At 41.0% G+C, this 18,586-nt stretch overlaps 1 protein-coding gene across 4 annotated transcripts in view; it reads left to right on the forward strand.

The window, feature by feature from the left end:
- Nucleotides 1-18,586, forward strand: part of LOC140332899 (opsin-5-like) — a 34,478-nt gene that overhangs the window by 8,440 nt on the left and 7,452 nt on the right. For 3 of the 4 annotated variants that reach the window (XM_072414147.1, XM_072414145.1, XM_072414143.1), the window contains 4 exons: nucleotides 185-273; nucleotides 2,839-2,985; nucleotides 3,811-4,063; nucleotides 13,046-13,133. In XM_072414147.1, the coding sequence (XP_072270248.1) occupies nucleotides 13,046-13,133 (88 nt within the window). In that variant the 5' untranslated portion in view covers nucleotides 185-273; nucleotides 2,839-2,985; nucleotides 3,811-4,063. The remainder of the gene's footprint in view (nucleotides 1-184; nucleotides 274-2,838; nucleotides 2,986-3,810; nucleotides 4,064-13,045; nucleotides 13,134-18,586) is intronic. The other variant, XM_072414144.1, reaches the window with a different exon arrangement.

Below are 18,586 nucleotides of genomic sequence, written 5' to 3' on the forward strand. Positions count from 1 at the left end.
ACCTGCCATTCAATTTAAAAAACAAAAAACGTTACTGAAATGCAATGTATTAGATGTCATTTATACTGCAATGCTCATTTGCATGAAATAGGTTAATATAGCTGAACCCCAGGCAAGTAGCTAACAATACAGTAGAAATACATTTATGGGAATGATTATTTCTTTTTTTCTGTTCTGCCACCAGACAGATAACATAGTCAGGTCTTTGACCCACGGCTATGGCTTCCGATGACAGGTCATGGGGCTGGCATTGCTGCAGGGCGACAGCACAGGGTAAGTTTGTGCCATAATTGGTAAGAATACTGTGCATACTAGGTGAATATGGCAGAAATGCACCATCAACCAACAAGATTCCGATAAGGGAAAAACCCAATATGTGATCATTTTTGAACTGACAGCTCTGGGTAAATTGGTCGAATGCTGCTTGGCATTGCTCTGGTCCTCTATTTTTCGAAATGTTTGCTGCTGGTCAGAAAGTTACAGGACACTCATTAGGAGAGGATTCAGGTACTTATGTATAGGTATTTGGAACCGTATCTTGAAGATATGTACCTGCCTCTTAAAATTGCCAATTCTAAACATATCTCAAATCCAATTAAAATGTAATGCATAAAGAGAACTTTATCTCTTCTGACTGAGCTAAATTCTCCTTCACTTGGGTCTCTCACAATCCCCCCTTCTCAGGCAGATTTCAGCTATAGGGTATTAGCAACAGAGGCAGTGCTGTTCATCTGGAAAGCATTGTACAGGCATGGGTGTACGAGTGAATTGACAAGCTATGATGCTGCCCATGTTCCCTGCAACATCCACCCATCACACCAACCTACATGAAAGTGACAACTGTGATCTGTATTAATATTGTTATTATTAATAATAAACAGGATTTATATAGTGCCAACATAATATGCAGCTCTGTACAATAAATAGTATTCAGTGGCGGTGCAGCATTGTTGTTACCCCATCACAGGAAGCTGCATTAGTTAGACTACACTAGTAGAATCAACAGATATTTGTATTTATTTTTTAACTTGCTGTGCTGTTCATATGAGGGTGCTGAGAAGTTCCTGGCTTTGCCAAGAAAGAAGAGAGTTATGAAATAACACATTTATTCAACATATTCCCCCCTGAGACTGATACACTTAGTACAGCGTAGTTGCAGCTTTTCTAGACCGTTCAAATAAAAGTCCTTTGGTTGGGCCGGAAACCAGCTCTCAGCAGCATCTTTGACGTCAGAAATGTCGTCAAAACGTTGCCTCTTCAGGTGTTTCTTCAAATTCGGGAACAGATAATAGTCCGAAGGGGCCAGGTCAGGTGAGTAGGGGGGAAGGTGGACCAATTGGAAACCCAGGGTGTTCAATTTGGCAGCCAAAATGTTGGACGTGTGCGCAGGTGCATTGTCCTGCAAAAAAGGATCCCTTTGGTCAACTTTCCACGGCGTTTTGTCTTAAATGCCTCCTTTAGCTGGTCCAGGAGGAGCATAATACTGTCTGGTGATACTAGAGCCCTGAGGTAGGTAGTCCACCAACAGAATACCGTCTTTTTTCCAGCGAATGAACGTGATGACTTTTTTGGCTGATTTCTGTGTTCGGAACTTCTTTGGCCGCGGGGACCCGCTGTGGTGCCAATTTTTTGACTGTTCCTTGGTTTCAGGGTCATAGATGTGGAGCCAGGTTTCATCCTCAGTCACTAACCTAGCCAAAAAGTCCTGTGCAGCTTCAAAATGGGCCAAAACGTCTTTGGATGCTTCAACTCGTTCCTTCTTCTGATCACTGTTCAAACATTTCGGCACCCACTTCACTGAAAGCTTGTCATGTCTAGGATAGTGGTGATAACAAACCCAACACGTTCCCATAGGGTGTCAAGTATCTGGGCTATCTTCTTTGTGCATATACGCCGGTCCTCAATAATCAGCTCATGGACAACATCGCAGGTTGGGGGGCGCCCACTGCGGGGCTCATCTTCAACGGTGAAATGCCCAGTTTTGATATATCCAGGTTCGAGATATATAGGTTTAGACAGTGCTGTAGGTAGCACACTTCTCCCCCAGTGTTTGTGACATCTCAGTGTGAATGTCCTTTGCTGACCCTGGAGAAACAAAAACTTCATGACGGCCCGTAACTCCAACCACGTGAATCTTGCTTGTGCCTCTGCCATCACAGCTTCTCACTAAAAGAAAAAACTGTTTTAAGAATTGCAGAGACCTGATATGCACATATTAGGCTGTCATATGCCCCCACACTCATTTTACTATTTCATCCGGAAGGGGGCAAAGCCAAGAACTTCTCAGCACCCCCTTGTATATACTAAATCATGTAATTAGGTTTCAAAGCAAACCTGTGCTTAGATACTCCACTCAGCCAGTTCATCATCCTACCTATATGATAATTTTTTTTTCATTACTGAGTGCAGAAGAAGATCACTCTGTACCTGAATTTCATGTTGTAAAAAGCATTCTGTAAGCAGAGGTCCCCATGCTGGGTTTATTTTTCCTTCCTAGAATGGATATGGATCTTGTATGCAGGGGTGACAAAAACAAGCAAAACAAACATCAAGCTATGTTTACACTTGTTAACAAAATCATGTTACAATTCTAAATACCTGGGGGAATAGCTACAGGTGACAGCAGCAGCAAAGTGTCCAAATAATTGCATTCATCTGGTGGTGTTTACAAAACACAGCGCTGTCACCAACTAAATGACACCAGGCTTTTGTGACAGGTCCAGTTGATATTTGACACTTTTTTTTTACAGAGCTTAAGCAAGAAATATATTTGCAATCAATTTCAGTAGTAACGCCTATTATTTGTCCCCTTCTGTTAAGTTTTCTTTATTTGTGCAGGAGAAGAGGTTCTGCAGAGGTGGAGATCTGTCATTGTGATAACAGGCCATCATCGTAGCATGATGCAGCATCTGACAGGCTATACTGGGCAGAGATAAGAATAAAATATCATTACTTTCCTTAATGGCTTCTGCACAATGTTTGAAGGTGAAGTTATACCGGGATACTTTCAGTAAAATATTTCATTATCAAATTAAATATACACATTTATAAATCTCTTCATGAATGGTTTGCTGCACCTTACATCACTTAGCTGGCTACAGAGCCTGAAGAGTTTATTGGCATGGAGAGGAGCAGGGAAGAAAGCAGGAGAGCTCTATGAGCTCCTAAAACAGATCCACCCCTTCTTTTCAAATAATAAATGGCTGTCAGACTTGTGAATTACAGTTATCTGCCATATGGACAAATGTGATTTCTTTTCTATGTGTTTGACATAACTCTTTAGACCTGAACATAAACTGAAAAGGCTACAGTTTCCCTTTATGTTAGTCTGTCAGATAAGATGATATCTAACTGTGAATGAAACTCTGCATGAAACACATTTTCTGCTTTGGTTGACCAATACTCATTCAATCTTTGTGTTATCTATTGCTTTCTCTCTCTTTTATACATTCACACACTCAACCCTCTCTTTCTTTTTGGTATACCTCTACCTCTTTCTCTCCTTCCTATCTTTCTTAATCCTCTCTCCTTCTTTTGCTTTTCTTTTCTCTCTGATCCTTAAATCTCTATTTATTCACTCTATTTCCATATCTTTCTCTTGTACTCATTTCATGTTCTTATGTCTTTTTATATTCTTTCTCTCTCTTCTTTCTGTTTGCTTTCTTTTCTCTCAAATCTTGTTCTATTCTTTTATTTCTCTCTCTGTCTCTCTATTTCTTCCCTTCTCGTCTCTCTCTCCACCTCTCTTCCTCTCTCTTTTTTTTTTCTCTTCTGCACAGTGCGGTGACTCTCAATGACATTCTCTTCCAGACCTACAAACCCAAGCCAGCGATTTTGATTCTGCTGCAATTCATCCGGCGAACGCCAGAGATGAGGAAAGTGTTCTCCTCCTCCTGGGATTGAGGATCTGCTGTGAACTGTCAGAGCTCCGTATAGAATCAGACACTGAGCAGAGACACCACTGACTGCTCTGTTTACAACATGCTGCAACCTTCATGTCCAACTTTCCCTATGGAGGTAACCTTGTGAGGCTGCCAACTGCATCCCGGCTTACCTGTCCAAAGTAAGTCCTTTTAATACTTCTGAGTTTTGGAGATTCAATGTTTTTTCTGATACTGTCCTTTTTAAAAAAGGTTCTAACCTTGTTATGCTTTATTCAGCATTCTGCAGGTAAGAAATGTTATATATGTTTAATAAAGGACAAGGAATCTAAATACAAGCCACATTTACATACAAGAGATCCTAATTCAGTTTACATTTTTTATGCACAGACAATTAAGTGATGACATTTTGAGGAAAATTAATTCAGTTTATACTAAAGATTTCCAAACCATAAGTTAATTGGGTGTAGGAAAATGTCTCGTCATCACAGAAATATTATCTAAAATGTTTTCAGTCCTGGTGAACTTCTGAAACTTTCCCACATAGATTTATAAATAATACTAATTGCTATTTATTATGCTGTGTCCTTGATTGAACTTGATGCTATAATGGGGTTGTAAATAAAATGATATATTTTGGGATCTGTAAAATTCTTCTTGTTACAATCTTCAGTGTGCCCGGAACCAGTACATTATCTTACAGGTCACGTTTCCACCTTGTAATTATTCTGGCAATTAACATGCTGCACATTTGGATGTGGCAGCTGAGGGATTTTGTCCTATAGAAGGTGATTAAAGACTAATGAGTTTAGCCTTGGAGCATTGGAGCTTTTTTATCTTGTCTCCATCACTTTACCTTATGGAATATGTGTCCTCCGTCATACGTCTTTGGCGTGCAGATGTCACCGATTCACCTCGCTGGTTTGACTGCAGTTACAGCAAGTTTCAGAGTCACCAAATCTGATTGCAGTGAGCTAGAAAATTAGCATTTACCTACTAAAGTGTAACTCTTTCAATGTAATGTAAAGCAGAGCAGGGTTAGAACCTCTGTCTGATCATTTCTCACTTTCTTTGCTGTCACCAAGGAAACAAGAGCTCCGACAGCAGTCACTCTCATAGAGGTTTTCAGTCTTCCACAAGTTATCTGAAACTTACAAAAATGGTAATTAGCTGCAACACTGCTATACATTTTTACCAAATGGATTCTGGAATGGGAAAGCAAACAGATTTTTTTTAAGTTCACAGTAGGAGGGACAAAAGTTAAGGACTAAATATTGATATTTCCATTTTGTGCGGTTGCTGGCAAGCCGAGTATCATGCTGGTTTCTTATGTCTCTGGGGGGTTTGGCGGTGAGATCTTCACTCTTAAATTCCTAGCTCCCCTCAATTGCTGCAGCTTTGGAAATCCAAACGGTGGTGACATTCTTCTTTCATAGATTCTCCACAATTAAATTAAATTAAATCCTGCTAAGAGGTTAAGAGTCTTGTGAGAGGGGTTAGAGACAGACTACTCAAAATCTCAACCCTAAAGGTTCTGTCTACCATTGACAAACAATGCAGAATTGTTGTTTTGGGTTTTTTTGTAGAGGACAGAGCCCCCATCATTATTAAAGTTCCAATATTACCAGAAGGTAAAAAAAACAAACCCTTGCAATACTGTAATGTACTACAATAAAGTCTATTAAGCACTGAGAATAGAGGAACAGCACATACAGCTTCCGCCTGGCACTACTAGGATGGAAGCCGGGCCTGCATATATCATGAAATATTGGAGGCATTTACATCTACCTGATTTCTAAAAAACGTTTCATGGTCCATTTACATCAGACTGGCTGTGCAGCATAAAAGCTGATAAACCAATACTGCATATATCTTTTTGGTGCACAGTACATGTGTGCCAGGAGCTGTTGGATATGATGTGAGTTATAATATAATATATATATATATATTGGAAATAATATATTGGATATAATATGAGTTAGTAATCAGGTGACCAATCAATAAAGTACAGTTAACAGAATAGAAAGATACCAACTGCTTGCAAACAAAGGTAAAGATTCACCATATCATTGATTCAGTATTCAATGAAACAAGCCTGGTGAAATGTCTGAATGAAGAGGTATGGTCTGATTTGTTGGATACCAGTATATTTAACTGGCAGTATGAGCCAAGACATGTATTAGCATTATGGTAAAGATACAATACTGACCGCAGACATTGATATTAGGTGTTCAGGAATTTTTTTATCAAGGACATTCTTAGTGGTAATAAGCCACATGGGGCCACTAACATGCACCCCAAGACAATTTTATTGGGATTATATTGACCTGTTGCTCTTCTTTTCACCAGGTATTCATTCATTAACATTAGGATGCACACTGATGGTCTAAGCATTAGATTTATTGTAAAATTAACTCCTGTGACTTTGCTTATACTGAGATGATACGATCAGTCTCCTGCAGGCAAGGGAAGCATTTCCTCAGTCTTCTGTTTCCCTGATCTGTGTGGGGGGTAATAAATATCTGAAAGTTTGCATAGAAAAATATAATGCTAGATAGATATGGTGCTGATTGTCCTACAATCTCACAGTTCTGTTATATCAGGGGTGTCATATTCTGGCTCCTTTTTTTTGGCCCTCAAAGGAATCCTAAATATGAACTGCAGCTGGCCCGCCTCTGCATTGAAATAGTGCCACTACTACAATTCCTGGCATCACTCCCGTCAATAAACCAGTGGGCTCTCTGCCTATGTGTGGCCCCGCACTGGACTGTTTTATAGATGCAAATAATGCCGGGAATTTTAGTAGCGCCGCTATTTCAATGAAGAGGGAGTTCCAGCGGCGGGCCACTCATAAAATTTAGCTCCGCATTGGCCGCGTCTGGTATTTCCAGCACTTCATCTCAGCTTATCCTTGCTACTTCATGGCATGGACTTGAATGGTTGGATTTTCATAGAAGAATATTGTTATTATTATTGTTAGCCTGTGCAAAAAGGTTACCATTGACATTTAACTCAGAAGGCTACAAATAGAGAAAGAGGCAGAAGATGTTTTCTTAAATTAAATTATTTTTTTTATGCCTCTTTCTCTATCATAAGCTTGTTCCAGATTGAATGTGAAGCAAAACCTCTTTGTTTCCATATGAAAAGGATTTATATCTAATGAGAAGGAAAAACTTCCTTAATTTTGACACCCCTGCCTTAGACTGTGATAATAACATTTGACTATGGCAGGAACATTAGATTGTGAGCTCCTTTGAAAATGTACTCGGAGACACAATCAATATTGCACTGATAATCAGAAACATGTCCGCAGAGACACAATACCATACTGATAATCAGAAACATGTCCGCAGAGACACAATATTTATGAATTTTGTCCCTCTGTGTATTTGATTTTGACACCCCTGCATTATGAAGACTTAATTTACAAAAATTAGACTATACCCAGAACAAACTTCTGGTGGAAACAATCTAGTTTGCATTGATGGACTTTTTAGGAAGGAGGAGCGGACTGTTAGACAAAACATGTTTTGATGTGTGACATAATTCTACATTGTGTTCTCTATGGCAGGGGGATTGTACAATATACTGGGGAATCTTGAAGGTTATCTTTATTTTTTCATTGTGTGTTACTGATATCTTCAACATAAAAGCAATGCTTGTAGAAACATGAGATCCCCAGCCGGTGATTTATGAGTGAATAAACCTGCCTATCCGCTCCTTGCCAAAGTTATTAGTTCCGGTCTGTTTTGTGTAGTGCTGTGCACGGCTCAGTTGTAGTGCTGCCATCGCACCACCAGTAATGGCAGATCAAATGTTTATTTTTTGTAATCTGGGACCAGCAGGGAACCTGTCAGCCTAAGATACGTTGTGATTGGAATTGGTGGGTGAAAGGAGATTAATTTTATGATTAGGAGCCTTGGCACAAACCTTGTCTTACCTGAATAGGCTCTCTGATTGCTTTGTCCACACAGCCTTGTCCTGGCAGCCCTCAGGTGTGATGAATTAGACGACACACATAATCAACTCGGCGGGATTCCTCATTCTTCACAACAACATAGAGGGGGGAATGGGAAGAATACGTACATTGTGGCAGGTCACCTTTGTCTGGTAAACCCATTCTCCTGCTATTTATAAAGACAAAACTAGTAAACTAACAATTTTTCATTGAAGTAGCTAACATTTCCAGATCTGTATGTCATGGTGATCAGTAAAAAGCTAGGACCTTCTGGAGACCTTCCTTAAGTCCAAAATGATGGATAGCCAAGAACAAGTATATTACATGTTCCGCAGATAAACGAATGTATGACTTCAAATTAATGGCTGGGATTGAATTTTGTTTCCTGTAATGGTTAATTTGTGTCGTAGGGTCTAGGTACATTTGTAATACAAAAGGGGGAATACATGGAAGGTCTGTGCAGCTTTTGTGTGATGGGGATATTCCTGGGAGATATCACAGCCAGGACCTGGAACTATACTGCAGCTCATCATGGACAGGAAATAATGGAAAATCTCACTAACATGGATGTGTAAATGTTTATTTGGGTGGAATAGGGTTACAACTTTTTTTACAGTGATTTCGCTTCCTATAAAGGGCTATGGATACAGATTAGATTGATGTCACCAGAAACAATCTTTCTTGATCATTTCCAGTGACCCTAGAACAAACAATTGTTGTACAAGTAGTGCTATTCAATTCTATGGAGGGGACAGGACAAGTGAGAGGCGCCGTGCTTCATAGGAAAGTATAGTTGTCGTCTCCAGTTGGTCTTTCATTGATCCACCAAACAATGCTGGGGAAGAGTTGTACACATGCTAGATCAGTGTTTCTATATCTTTTCACATCCATGAAACTTAATTTTCAGGTCTTCATAGAACCCTCAATATAATTACTAAATCCACAGATCACAGTATATCAGTGTGGTGGTCATTGGGAAGAATTCCTCTTACATTGCTGGCCATTGGGAAGAATGTCACCAATACAGATAGCCAAAGAAAATATTGGTATCTGTTGCACTGACCTAAGTGACACAAATTCCTCAAGGAACCGTATGAAACCTCTGGAGCAGGGGTGTCAAACTCTGGCCCGAGGGCCAAATCTGTCCCTCAAGGCCAGTTTTTTTGGCCCCCCCAAAGAATTCCGAAAATGAACTACATCTGCCCCCCCCCCTTTACCATTTCACATCATCATTTTCAATACATGCAAGACATAGACATTATTCCTGTACACCCATCATGTGACACAAAGCCTAGGCAATGATCACATGGTGCCTGACTACCAGGGGCATTGTGTTTGTTTGAATCCATTAGAGACTGCATAGTGTAATATTTAGTGTCAGACAAACTTGTGATGTGAGAGAATGAACAACACACAGCCTGCATAGATAGAAATTAGTCTTTGCAATCCTAAAGTGTGTGTAGAGGGGTTTGTTTTTCTTATTTATGGATGAAGTAGTAAACTTCCTCAATGTTTTTAATAAATTTCAAGTTTGGCTCCCAACTTGGTCCAATTATTTAATTTCGGCCCTCTATGTATTTGAGATTACCACCCCCGCTCTGGAGGAACCCTGGCTGAGAAACACTGAGCTGGACTAACAACTGAGGTGAAACTTTAGTGACCATCATTTCCTTTCCTGGAGTGACAAGGACAGGAAATGGGCAAAAACCTCCCACATGGAGTCACTTTTAAATTCTTTCCCACTCAAATTTAATAACCCAAAAAAGACTGTCTGGTTTATTGGATTAAAAGGCTTAAATGTACTTTTTTATTTTTATTTTTTTATGCAGATGAAAAGCAGACAGATTTAGCTCTGTTCAGATAGGAATTCAGCAAAACAAACAGCAGCGTCTGATATTGGCTGCAGTCACAGATGGTGCTCTGCCATGGCAGCATATCAAACCCAGCAGTTTCCCATCGCCATGTGGATGGCACCTGTAGTGTCTACAGAATTTATGTACACAGTCCGAGCTTTAAAAACAAGAATGCATCATCTAGGTCGTGTCTGTATTCCTTTTGATGTTACTTTTACTAAACACAATAGGGAAAGACGATGTGTTGGGGAGGGGGGGGAACTGAAACGTGAAAATGCATTTCATTTATCCAAACCAGAATGTTAGAGGTATTTTTAATTGTAGGTTATTGCCATCCACTGACTTTTTATCTTAATTGCAAAGCCCTGAATATATTATTGTCAACAGATTGGTAGTTATGGGCTCTGATTTATTAAAGCTTCCCAAGGCTAGAGAGGATACACTTCCATCAGTAAAGCTGGGTAACCCCAGCAAACCTGGAATGGATCTGGTCCAGGATTGAAAACATTTGCTAGCAGATAGCAAATGACATTGAAGAAATCAATTCCAGGTTTACTGGATCACCCAGCTTTACTGATGAAAGTGTATTCTCTCTTTAATAAATCAGGCACACGGGGGGGGGGGGACTTACTGTATACCAGCAAAAGAAAAACAATTTTAGGTACGTTTATAGCAATCAAGGGTTTTTTTAGCATCAGAATGTCACTCATTAGCATCCCAAAGTATGCAGATACAAAAGGTTTTATTCTTCAATCAGAAACATTTCTGTAAATGTGACACTTTCAGGCATTCACAAAATGCACTGCAGGAAAACCTATTGTTTTGCAATGGGCTCAGGAGACAATAGTAGCTTCAAAGAAAACAATGTAAATCAGTGGAACATTCACAACATGACTGTAGGATTTGTTAAAAATGGAATGTTTATTTTTTTCATTTGTAAATCTAGCTTGCCAAAAAAGAAAGGGGGCAAAAAGCATATAGTCCCAGGCAAAACTACAAGACAAGATCCACACACATCCCCAACAATTTTGGGGACTGTACTATGTTCAAAGGCGTTACATTTTTGGCTCATCTGTTGTCATCTGTAAACTTTTATTTAATTATTGAAAACTAAACTCGAAACTTGGAATTCAGCGATACCTGAAAACTCACCCATGTTATTGCAATTGTTAGCATGGGGACATCCTCCCCAATATTCTTGATTGAGTGGTGCTGCTAATTCTCCGTGAATCACAGAAGTGTCAGTCTGCTGTGCTGTTTGCTAAAAACTTGATGTGACCGGCAGTTTGATGTTCTGACTCCAGTCTGTGATGTTCAGTCTGTGGTCTTCCCCTGTTTTGCTGTTTGTACAGTAAATGACATGAGGCACCTTGGAGGAAGAACACAAGACCAGATATGACTGGGGGTAGGAGGCTGCTGTGCCGTCATAACTCATTTGCCAGCTCTTATCAGCAGCGTATGAACCAGCTTTATCAATTCTTTACCAGCACCGGACATCCCATTTTTGCTGCCTAACAAATGCCAACAGAGGTGCACCTGGTGGCAGCCTATAAATTAGATTCCAGATCCTTGCTGCTTCCTGCCTTTGGGTAGTTGCATTGCAGCCATGCAGCGGTGAAATGTTCAGGTTACAAAGTTTTTAAAGTCTGATGATGTGACGGGAAACACCACCCCTACAGATGCCCATGGTGGTCCCATGTGGTGGTAATATAGAAGGAGGTAAGGCTGGGATATTCAGCTTGCTTGGTGGGAAGATCACTGGACACAGCTTGGGGCAGGTGGAGGAGGTCACTTATTTAGTACTAGGATCAGTCTGGGGGAGACATAAGGACTTGATTGTAAAGAGAGGGAAGGAGGGAGAATATTTTTGACCATTCTGGTCCAGTGGTTTCCTGAGTCCACAGCCCAGAACAAGCATTCTGCAAATAGGACCACAACTTTTCATAGGTTTTATAGTTTGAAGTGACTTTACTTAGAAAATATTGCAAACACTGGATCAGTGTAATAATTGGTATTCCAGTATGTGGCCGTGCTTCCACATTTGTCCAGAGTTTATTTGCTTAGAAATCTCACACTGAATGTTTCCCACTCCCTCTGGCTTGTAGGAAGTGTTATTCACAGTGGTCTAGTCTATTCAATTCAAAGATTATATAACGTGCAGAGAAGTGACATTACTGGGCCCAGACTCGCACGGAGGGCTCTGATCGATGCCACAGGGGCTGCATTTTGGCTGGAAGAGGGTGCCAGCAGATAGCTGAGCTCCCGGTACTACTCGTGTATCTCTGTATTTGCATCTCTTTATGTTAATGGAATTACATAGAAAGGGTATATTTAGTGATTTCAGCAGATATTAGTTATTACTAAAAAATAAAGAGAGTTATAACTAATATCGTTGCATCCCTTAAGGTCTAGAATGTAGTGCACATTGCAGCATGGCTACAACTTGCAGAGACTTGTGGTTCTTCATGATGGGACGCTTGCAGCATGCAAAGTCCCCAGGGTATCTTTTCTCACAATCTGATACACTTACATACTGTTCTGTATTCTGGTCATGTGAAGCCACATTCACTCATATTCCTAAAATAGAGTTGTGTCTCACAATGCTGTCTGCCCCCTATCATCTGGTATTACTCTGATAGCCATGTGATAAGTATTTCATTTTTTTTGTCAGATTTTTGCACTTTGCTGTCTCTTAGGGGGATGGTGACCTAGGACACAAGATAATTTTAGACCTGAACCTTGGTGTGAACTTGGTATATACATAATACCTGCTGGCAGCCTATGAGCACGGGATTGTTTTGGAGCTGCTAGGAAGATGTAAAATATGATCAATACGTAAATAGTTCTAAGGATTCTTTGTGCCTATGTGTGACTGTGTAGTGCTATTGATGGGAATGAAAGAAAATGAAATATCCTACAGGAATCTGACTTGGAAAACAGTGATTTGTAATGTGTAGGACTCTCTGCCAGGACGTACTATATATATCAACGCTGCATTGCAGTGCGTTCCATCATTCCAAGACTAAATGCTTAATAGAGGCTGCTCTTTCCTTATTTTAAAGTCTGCAAAAAAAAAAAAAAGTCCAAATTTCTGATCAGCATACATGCTCCGGGTCAGCCATTTGATTATCCTGACAACCGGCCATCAAGCACTCATCCACACAGCTTAAGAGAACCCTTTGGCTTTGACCTTCATTGACAGAACACAGGTTTACTTTAAGGCAAGTATGTTTTAGAATTTTCCAGAGGCTATTTGATGTTTTCAAGTCCTAAAAACGCTAAATTAGATTTGGTTCTTTTAAAAATAAAAACATGGCTTAAATCTCTTTTCGATAACTGCTGTATCTCTGCAGATGGGAAATGGCTCAGACACATCCGAATTTCACTCAAGTATATCGAAAACCAATGACATCATCTTAGGAGTCATCTATACCCTGTTCGGTAAGTGTTTCTCTAATTGGCATATTATTGGGGGCAGGGAGTGAGCACACAAATTTTGGAGGCTTTTGGCAGCAGCAGTAGATATGCTTCATTAGTTGAAATGAACCAGGGCTTGTTGTGCGTTTTTAATGTTCATTTTGTTTTTTAAACATTCTTGATTTATTTATTTTGGGGTGGTACAGAAAAAAAACAGGGACAGGGGAGCAAAAATGCAATATCAATAGGAACTATTGTACAGTAATCAAGAATGTGCAAAGCCACCATGTGGGTAGCACGGTGGCTCGGGTTAGCACTCTGGCCTTTGCAGAACTAGGTCCCAGGTTGGAATCTTGGCCAGGACACTATCTGTATGGAGTTTGCAGGTTCTCCACGTGTCTGCGTGGGTTTCCTCCGGGTACTCCGGTTTCCTCCCACATTCAAAAAAACATGCAGTTAGGTTAATTGGCTTCCCCCTAAAAAGAAAAATTGACCTTAGACTACATTAATGACATATGAGCATATTAGGGACAATAAATTGTCAGCCCCTTTGAGGGACAGTTAGTGGCATGACTATGGACTTTGTACAGCGCTGCGTAATATGATGGCGCTATATAAATACTGTGTAATAATATTAATAATAATAAAACCTTGCAATTGCATATAAAATATTTTATACAATTACAAAACTTACATGGTACAGAAAATCAATAAACTGACATATAAAATCTTAATAGACACGACTATAAGAACAGAACGGGGGAAACAAACTCTGTCAGTGGGGGACCGCGAGTAGATAAAGCCTCATAGAGGTAGATGGGGCATGTCTCATTTAAAAACAAAAGGGTGGAGATGAACAGGCAGCGTGAATCCCCAGTAATTTAGATTTAGGTGAAATAGCTATGGTATTTATTGGTAGTTGTAAATTGAGACCAATTGGGAGTTGTAAATTGAGACCAATAAAACCATGTATCATATAGGGGTAAGGTCCTCCATATGATAGATTTCATTACTCTGTGTAGCCATAAGCGAATCGTGGGTGGCTCAGGGCTCCGCCAACAGGTGGCTATGCATGAGATTGCAGCTATGATCAGGTGTCTAACTACCAAAGTTTTCAGGGGGAACGGGTTGTGTTGCATGGTCCAACATCTGTTTGACTATGGATCTGACTGTTACCCAAGAATTCCTCAGAAGTGGACAGTCGCAGAAAATATGAAGGAAGGAGCCCTTCTCGACCTGACACCTTCAGCAGCCATCTGAAACATTAGGTTGCAGTGTAGCCTCTCTGTTGTACGATACCCCCATGAAACAACCTGTTAGCAGGTTTCCTGAAATCTGCTGCTTATGGACGCTTTGTGAGTCCAGTACAAAATATGTTGTTTTTGTTCTGTAGAGAATGTGAGACCTAAGTCTGCTTCCCAGGACCAGAGAAACGTGGGTGTGTATTCAGGGGGTGATGCCTGTAAAAGCCTATACACAATAGACAAGGCGTGTCGAATACCTTACCCATCTGTGCATAGGTGTTTAAAGGGAGTTAGAGGTCTGCAATAAGTCCATGCTGGGCGGAGAGTTAGCAAAAAATTGGAAAATTGCAAGGATCTCCAAAAATCCAAGCAAAAGTTGCCCGTACTGTCGCCTACCTCCTCTCGCCCTGTCCATCTACCAAAGCAAATAAAATGCCTTGCTCGGCAGATACTTGTGGACAGTAGATCTCTTCCCATCCTTCAACCCAAAGGGGAAGGACAGGTTTCCCAAGATGGGAAAGAGTAGTGACGGAGAGGGTGAGAGGTGCAGTCGATGAAAATTCCTTACTGCGACTTCCCATTTGTAGCTTACCATAGGGTGGGATTTAGGTTCAGGTAGAGGTGCCAAAGGGAGCCATGGCAGGAGGTGTAGAGGTATTGGGCAAAAGACTTCTTCGAGTGACACCCATTGTTTAGAACCTGCATTTCAGCACCAATCCCTAACCTGCATCAAATGCACCGCTAGATAATAGTGTAACATGTTAGGGACCCCCAAGCCCCCTTCAGGTTTGGATCGCATGACCAGAGTTCTGCAGAGGTAGGGGCTTTGCTACTCCATATAAAGTGAAAGATTCTCAAGTGGGGTTCTAAAAAATGATCCTGGGACTTTTATCGGGGGGAGGGTTTGGAAAATGTATAGAAACCGGGGGAGGATATTCATCTTTATAAGCCCACCTTTCTAGGTCTCTATTCACTCAGAGAGCAGTTTGTGTGTTTTCGTGCCAAGGTATGTAATCGAATGAGATTCACAGTGGAAGGCAAAGGATTGTTTGAGATGGACCCCTACAGTGGCAGGTAATGATATATCTGATGCTGCTCACTTGGTGTAGGTAACCTTGAAATTGGACATGGAGCTGTATTCACTAAAGGCTGTTATAATATTCGTCAATGAAACAATGGGATTAGTGATAGGGAATGGTAAATCATCCACATAGGCTGCTTTGTACACCCCATTTCCAGGCCTTCAATAGTAAAGGAGGCACGAATTTTGCGTAAGAGTGGCTCCAACGTCAGAATGAAAATCAAGGGAGACAAGGGACATCCCTGACCTGTGCCATTGGAAATACCTAAAGGAGCCGACTGTAGCCTGTTTACTCTAACCGTGGCCACGGGTTGAAAATTTATATCCTGGATCCATGATCACATTCAAAGACCAAGGCCTATATGTGGTAAGTTACTATCCATCCACTATCCAAGCCCATCAACCCGATCAAAGGCTTTTTCAGCGTCTGTGGACAATACCATGAGTGAAATTTGCTTAGATGTGGCATGGTATATCCAGTTCAGTACCCTGGTTGTGTTGTCTCTGGCGTCCGTACCGGGCATACAGCCCACTTGATCAAAGTGAATGAGGTTACACATGACCTTAATCAATCTGGAAGCAAGGATTTTCTTAAAAAGTTTAGGATCTTGGTTAAGGAGGAAGTTGGGGCGATAACTTGCACAGGACAAGGGATCTTTGCCTTTTTTGGGAATTCCCGTAATGGTAGCTTGGAGGGAGTCCAAAGAAAACCGACCACCTTCAGTTATTTGGATATAGGCAGAGATAAAATGAGAATCCAAGTTATTCTGAAAGGTTTTGTAATATGATAGCGGCAGACCATCCAGGCAAGGAGTTTTGCCAGAGGGAGTATCTGCTTGGTATGGTAAAGTTTATGTCCGTTACCGTCCGTGAGAAATGGGATAAATTAGTGTTTTTTGTGCACGGAGTGCATTGGCTAACATGCGGCCGCTCCTGTTCATAGAGCATTCTCCTGCATTTTGATAGACCAGCCTTAGCCTTATTAAGGCAGAGCAGTGAGAGTTACTCACAGAGGTTGCAGAGTTCTTTACCCACAGTGTCATCTAAAGAAGTTTTGTGGGAGGATTCCAGGATTGCAATTTGGCGCAGGTTGTCCCCTATCGTTCCCTTTTAGGTCAGGTGTACTATTAGTCTGAAAGTAATGGGTCAATTAAGTATTATAATCCGCCAGTACTGCCCACGTCCTGGAGGAGAGATTCATTTAGGCTCCAGGTCCAAGATTTAGCAACATTGTAGAATAGTTCCACAGAAATGTGGACAGGAGCATGGTCTGAAAGGGTTATCGAGCCAATAGAGCAGGACTTTACCCTATGGAGCTCAGAGTGTGGGAGCCAGAAATAATCGATCCTTGAGTAGGAGCCATGAGGGGAGGGGTAATACCTATAGTCCTGACCACTTGGGTTGAGGGTCTGCCATATGTCCAGTAGGCTATGATTAGATAGGACTTTTAGGATCTGGCTATAGTTACGTGCGGAGGGAGGGTTTTGACTGCTGTGGGAGGTTTACCCAATCTGGGGTAAAATTGAAGTCCCCTCCTAGAATCAAGATGCTTTCTTGGAAAGTCCAGTTTCTCTAGGATCCTACCTAAGAATGAGGCCTGTCCAGTATTGGGATGATATATGGAGGCAAAAGTTACCATGAATCCTTCCAATAGACCTTTAACAAATAAGGACCTACCCTCCTGACAACACAACTGTTCCTTAAATTGCCATGTAACTGAGGAGGCCACCAAAATACTGACCCCTTTAGATTTGGAGGCATCGGTACAGTTATGATATACTGCAGAGAATCCCGTTCCCAAGCCTGGGGACCTTATCACTACAAAAGTGGGTCTCTTGAATGAAAGCTATATGTGCTTTTTGTCTGTGTAGCTCAGTCAATAGCATGGATCGCTTCTCAGGGTTATTTACTCCCTTTAACATTGTAGGAGATAATATTAATCGGACCCATCTCGGGTAAAGGGGTCTAGTACGTATTGCAGTGATACTGAAGCAGGGGAACGGGTTACCCCACCTGAAAAGCTAACGGCAGTATCCAAAAAGGCCAGTTCTGATTCAAGTATTCAGCAAAAGAGGTAGAACTTGTTGGGAATTTGGGGGGAGGAAGATAAGAGCACAAGTGTAAAACAATTAAAAGACAAACAATACAAAACAAAAAACAAACCAGATAAGGCGCAGATCAGCTGTGCAACTTCCCTTAGAGAGGGTGGCTCAGGTGGTCGAGGCCAGGCCAATAATTATGCAGTATATGAAACATTGGGTGTTCAAACTAATGTTAGCTGTACGGTAGGGAGTACAAATGAAAACCAATTTCTTAGAAAAAACTCAGACTTTAAATTTTTTTTTTTTATACCATTTTTTATTTTTATTTTGAAAAAACAAAAAACACAATAAACAACATAGGCAGGGACAATACAGTCATAGGGCAATACAGAACAGGGTAAGGGTAACTAAGGGATTAAATTTTAACCTATTAGAATCAAAGCGTTATATGGAACAATAACATTTTAAGTATGTCGCTAGGTCCCCTAATTGGTGGAAAATAGCGTATTTACTTCCTTTGTGCGCATAGAGTTGGAATGAAAAGCCCCATCTGTGCCTAATGTTATTATCTCTCGGCATGGCTAGTAGTGGCTTTAGGGCTTGACGGAGCGCTAGAGTATTGTGGGAGAGATCTGTTAGGAACAGTATGGGCCTGTTGTTGAAGGTGAACTCCTCTTGTGATCTGGCCTCCTGCATGATGAGTTCCTTAAGATAATACGATTCGAGGCAACAATTAACATCTGTCCGGGTCTTGGTTTTTTGGGCCCAGTGTCCTATGTATGCGATCTATTTTCATAAAATTATCTCTCGGTTTTTGAAGGAGATCGGTATTCGAGAATGTGGCAGCTGCATGAAGATCTTTCGGCTTGACTGATTTAGGCAGGCCACGGATCCGTATAATATTACGGCAGCTACGATTCTCCAGATCGTCTTGTTGGTATAGCACATGGCTGCGGAGTTCTTCAGTTACTTGTTCTATTTCCTCACTTCTAGAGCCTAGGTCAGATCTAAGTGTAGCAAGCTCGGAGCGGGAAGAATTTTGGGTGCGTGTAATATAGGATTCAAAGTCCATTTTGGTAGGTAGCAGTCTTACATTTGCATCTCTGTCCC

This window comes from Pyxicephalus adspersus, chromosome 6, assembly GCF_032062135.1.
Source record: "Pyxicephalus adspersus chromosome 6, UCB_Pads_2.0, whole genome shotgun sequence".
Classification (NCBI taxonomy): Eukaryota; Metazoa; Chordata; class Amphibia; order Anura; family Pyxicephalidae; genus Pyxicephalus; species Pyxicephalus adspersus.